The sequence below is a fragment of the Podarcis vaucheri genome (genome assembly GCF_965113315.1).
Source record: "Podarcis vaucheri genome assembly, chromosome: W".
NCBI lineage: Eukaryota > Metazoa > Chordata > Lepidosauria > Squamata > Lacertidae > Podarcis > Podarcis vaucheri.
The window spans coordinates 4,254,585-4,260,156 of NC_138757.1; the positions used below are offsets into that span (position 1 = coordinate 4,254,585).

Here is a 5,572-nt window from a genome sequence, read left to right on the forward strand (position 1 = left end):
TAAATAGTTTCTGCCATTGTTTATGTCGGCTTATCTTTATCTTCCTTGTTGTTTTAATGTTCTTAGTTTTCTTTTCCTGGGCTTTTGATCTATTTTTTTGCAATTTCTTTTTTTTTTTAATGCATTTTTATTGAAGTTATACACAAAAAACAGACATATATGAAAATACAGAGAAAAAATTACCAAGAAAAAAAAAACAAAACCAATTTTTTTGCAATTTCTTGGTTGTTACTGCTTGTCTCATCTTCACTAGTTCATCTGGGTTATGCACAAGTTCATCTGGTTTATGCACTTGGGGTATATCAGTTGCTGTTGTCTCTTTTGGTTGGGGAGCAAAATTTTCCACAAGGGTCAGCAATAACCCATTTGTTATTGTCAAATAATTTTTTATGTTGGAAAGGTCTGTATTTATATTTTGGAAATGGGCCTGGAAATGGCCATCACTCAGTTCAGTTTGAGTATGTTTGGAAGTGGGCGCCTGGTCTTGGTGGCATGTTGTTAGTTCTGCCAGGGGGCGCTGGTTATAAGTGACAGAAATATTTTCCTCAAGTTTCTCAGCTAGAACAAGCTCTTGTGCCAGGCTTCTTGGGGAATTTGTGTTTCCAGAGTTTTGTTGAAGCTCTTTGAAGTGATGCAACTTGACATTTTGTTGAAGCTCTTTGAAGTAATGTGACCGGTCAAGATAAGTAAGGGGGGAAGGAGTGACTTCATCAATAATTGGTTCAATTTGTTCACTCATGCATTCCTCCCTCTTGGGGAAGTAATTTATAATTTGACTTTGTCTCTTTCCAGGTCCCGGGGGGCTGAGTGGCGTATCTGGCAAGATACCCAACTCCTTACATATCTTTCTGGTGAGAACCATGTTGGGTAGCAGTCTTCCTATTAGAGAGCCAGTTGTCCCCCAGTGTTTCTGCCTAATTAGCAGGGCCAATGGATGAATAGGGGTGTATCTGCAGCTTTCTCCTGCTTAACTCATCAGCGAGCACTGATTCTCAATATGTTTCTTTGGTGGAGCTGGAAGAGGGAGGAAGGGAGGAAGGTTTGAGAGCTCTTCCGTCAGCTCCCAGTGTCCTTTTTACTGATAAAAGCAGATAGAAGCTGGTGGTTAATTGATATAAGGTGAAGGATAGTAATTATTTTCCAAGCCGAGCCTCTTTATCAGCCTGATTTTCTGAAGACGGTCTTACTCACACAGGCGGGACTCAGACGGGACTCGAAGAGGACTTGCTTCAACCCTTTTCCCGGTGTTTCCGATCACCCACCTTGAGTTTTTTTCCTTTCCAGTGACGGGGGACCCCTTCACGGCAGGTGAGCCAGACCTCTTCCCTTCCCCACTCAACCGTTTCAAAAGATTACTCAGCTCCACAGCACTAAATGCACAGCGGGGGGTGCGGCAAGGCAGCAAGGCTGAAGCACGAAGCAGATAATAAAACAATAAGGCAATAAAAGCCCAGAGGGGTTAAAAAAAAAAAAAACTACTTGGAACTACTTGAAACTTAGTCTAAAGCAATAAAACAATAAAAACCCAGAAGGGGTTAAAAATAACTACTTAAAACTACTTAAGACTTAATCTAAAGGCAGACGAAGTTAACTAGGCTATTTTTAAAAAAATGTTTAAATACACTTTTGTTAAAAAAACTGAAAATTTCCTCCTGGGAATGATTGGCATTGAAATTAAGAAAGAGGACCAGACCTTATTCCAGTATTCCAGTATGCAACAACAGCTGCTAGAATTTTAATCGCCCAAAATTGGAAATCAATTAATACTCCAACGGTAAGAGATTGGCAAAGTAAATTATTCGAATATTTAGAATTAGCAAAATTAACACAAAAAATCAGAGACCAGAAAGAAACAAAGTTTATTAAGGAATGAAACAAATTTATAACATATATCGAAGCAGATTTTAAAAACTCAAAGATCACAGTAGACTTAATATAACCCTACGACATGCAGAAGCTTTAAAGATAAACTGCGGAAAAAATTTGTATTACATAACCCAAAACCGAGGTGGAGGGAAGTCAATAATTTACATGTCTGTTTCTGTTTTTTCTGTTTTCTTATAATTTAGTTATGCTGTTTTTATTATTTTTTCTTTTCTTTGGTGAAGAATCTATTCTGTGTATATATGTGTGTATCTGTGTGTATGAAAATCAATAAAGAAAATTTAAAATACAACAACAACAAATTTGTTTCATATTTTAAAGGTGCCACAAGAATTTCCTTGTTTTTGCTGCAGGAAGCTGAAACACGGCTACCTTCTAAAAATGTCCATGCGGCTTATGGAATTCAATACTCTGCCTTCTCAAACTTGGTACCCTCCAGATTCTTTGCAGTGCCAGTGCCATCAGCCCCAAAATAGGTTGGTGAAGGTTGCAACTACCACATGCTACACAGAAAGGGAGGAGACACTGGTGTTTGCTTATAGACATCCATGAGCCAAGGCAGTATGCCAGAAAGTGCAAATCACATGGTTTTCATGAGCTTCCTGGATGGGCGTCCTGGAGACTCTGTCTGGTTACTGTAGGAAACAGGAAGCTGGACTAGATGGGCCTGTGGTCTAATCCAGTAGGGCTCTTGTATTCTCAGCAAGTCCAGAGTGCTGTATTTAAAGGTGTTTGCAGCCCATGAATGCCAAAAGGCTGAAGACAAAAAGGAAACCCACACAAAAAAAATTCAAGACAGATCAGATGTGAAGTACCAAAAAGAAAAAGAGTGAAGATCACCTCCCAAAACATTACCCGAGAAGAAAATGCTCAGTTGCCTGTAACAAGCCAAGGCTATGTTCTGCCTGAAGGGAAAATCATGCCAAATACCATTTTTGCCGGTGGAATTGACATTCGGATGGATGAGACAGAAATTCGGAGCTGCTTTGCACGATATGGCACTGTTAAAGAAGTTAAAAACCATATCATCAGGAAAGCATTGTTTAATGTCTGGACAAGGTACAAAGATTTTCTGGAGAGTAAAACCCCAAGGTGGCTATCACCTATAGAAGCGAAAGCTTTGAAAAAACTCAACATGGAGGCCAAATGGCCAAAATATTGGAAAATTTTAGAACAGGAAGGTGACAAATTGAAATTGCAGAGTTATGATAAACTTAAAGAGAAGGTGCGAGACTGGTTACATTATTTTCAAATAAGAGAGGTTTATAACTTGGATAAAAAAATTGGTTTCCAGGTGGAAAAATCAAAGTTGGAAACAGAATTGTTAGAACCCAATGCTAAGATACTATCTAGAATGTACAATCTGCTGCTGAAATGGAATACTGAGGAAGAAACGGTAAAATCTGTAATGATAAAATGGGCACAGGATATAGGACACAATATTATGTTTGCTGACTGGGAGAAGTTGTGGACCACCGGGATTAAATTTACGGCATGAAATGCTTTAAGAGAGAATACTGTGAAAATGATGTACAGGTGGTACATGACTCCAGTCAAGCTTGCAAAAATATATCATTTGCCCGACAATAAATGCTGGAAATGTAAGGAAACTGAAAGTACATTCTTTCACCTTTGGTGGACGTGCCCAAGGATTAAGGCTTTCTGGGAAATGATATATAATGAACTGAAAAAGGTACAGTGGTGCCCCGCAAGACGAATGCCTCGCAAGACGGAAAACTCGCTAGACGGAAGGGTTTTCCGTTTTTTGAGCTGCTTCACAAGACGATTTTCCCTATGGGCTTGCTTCGCAAGACGGAAACGTCTTGCAAGTTTGTTTCCTTTTTCTTAACACCGTTAATACAGTTGCGACTTGACTTCGAGGAGCAACTCATAGAACGCGGTGTGGTAGCCTTTTTTGAGGTTTTTGGTGATTTTTGAAGCTTTTCCAAAACTTATTTTAAAACTTTGGGGGGGGGGGTTGGTTTTTGGGTTAGGGTGTTTGGAATTCAAGGACTTGGTGTTGGGGGAGGGGTTTGCAAGAATCTGGGAGCTTGTGTTTTTTTCTGCATTTTTATGATTTTCTGTGACCATTGGGCCACTCTGCTGTTTTTTTAAAAAAATTATGGGTTTGAATTTCTGTGTGGTGGGTGGCTGGGGAAACAGTTGACGAGGGGTTTGCAAGAATCTAGGAGCTTGTGTGGGTTTTGGGTTTTTTTTTGAATTTTTTTGATTTTCTGTGACCATTGGGCCATGTTGTTGTTTTTTTAAAAAAAGTTTTTCTGTCATGTTTAGAAACTTAATTTATTCCTTCAGTTTTTGAAATGCTCTTTACAGTATGTGTGACTTTAAAGAGCACTTAATAAACTCTTGTTGTACCAAATTTGGCTTTGTTTGGACTTTTTTTTACCATAGGAACGCATTAATTGAATTTCAATGCATTCCTATGGGATTTCGTGCTTCGCAAGATGAAAATTCGCTAGACGAAAAAACTCGCGGAACAAATTAATTTCGTCTTGCGAGGCACCACTGTATTTAAATATACCTTCTTGAAGAAACCAGAGGCCTTTCTCCTGGGCATAGTCGGCCAATTGGTGTTAAAGAAGGATAGAAGTTTCTTTATGTATGCTACAGCAGCAGCAAGAATTCTCATTGCAAAGCACTGGAAGACACAAGATCTACCCACCCTGGAAGAATGGCAAATGCAACTAATAGACTACATGGAAATGGCGGAAATGACTGGCAGAATCCGAGACCAGGGAGAAGAGCTCGTGGAAGAAGATTGGAGGAAATTTAAAATTTATTTATAGAAACGTTGTAAAACTTTTGAATGCTGATGACGTTGAAATGAACTGAAGGGGTTCTAGCAACAAGGTAAAATGTAAGATGGGATTGATAATAGATAAGTTAAATTGGATATGAATTTGCTGAACCAAATTTTAAAAAAGGGATACAAAAATGGGAGGCGTGAGAAAGTCAGGAGAATAAGTTAACTAAAGATGAGAATTTAAAAAAGAGGGAGTTTTGTTTTTATGTGTTTTCTTTTTTCTTTTCTTTTTTCTTTTTCCTTTTGTGTTTAATGTTTGTATTTTTGTATTTTGTGATTTTGTATTTTTCTGTTTTTGTACTTTTTTCTGAATTACTTTATTGATAAAACTTAATAAAATATTAATTAAAAAAAATTAAAGAAGTGAAAATAATCACCGACAGAACTGGTGTGTCTAAGGGATATGGATTTGTGTTATTTTTGGACAATGTTGATGTACAGAAAATAGTAGAATCACAAATCAACTTTCATGGGAAGAAACTGTGAGGAGAATCAGAGCTTACAGGGTTAAACAGCTCAGAGTAAGTGTCCTGCTTACTGGGGAGGAGTGGTTTCCCACATCTGGGGAATTGTTTCTTTGTTCTGTCTACTTTCATTTTTGTCCGAGACGAAGGGAGCCGGAATGTCTGCTGCTCCCGAACATGTTGATTTATTACTGCTGTAAATAAAGCTTCTTAGATTAGAAAAGAAGCCGTGTACAGACTCTGTTTTCTGCATGCTGACACACAGTAGCACACACTGTGCTCTACTCTGCTGTGGTTCGGAGGAGCTGAGATCCAACGGAAGTGTACCAAACCCTAATTACTCCACAGGTTTGGAAGTCTTCAGCCACGCCTGTGCTGTGTCTGTGTGTGAAGAGCTGCA

General features: G+C 38.6%; 1 protein-coding gene across 1 annotated transcript; it reads left to right on the forward strand.

Moving 5' to 3' along the window:
• Nucleotides 1-2,432: 2,432 nt before the first annotated feature.
• LOC309523250 (deleted in azoospermia-like) lies at nucleotides 2,433-5,194 on the forward strand (the record flags this gene model as incomplete). The annotated part of the gene is made up of 3 exons (XM_082207039.1): nucleotides 2,433-2,521; nucleotides 2,680-2,896; nucleotides 5,072-5,194. 3 exons carry the CDS (start codon nucleotides 2,433-2,435, stop codon nucleotides 5,192-5,194), a joined length of 429 nt encoding a protein of 142 aa, XP_082063165.1.
• Between the last annotated feature and the right edge of the window lie 378 nt (nucleotides 5,195-5,572).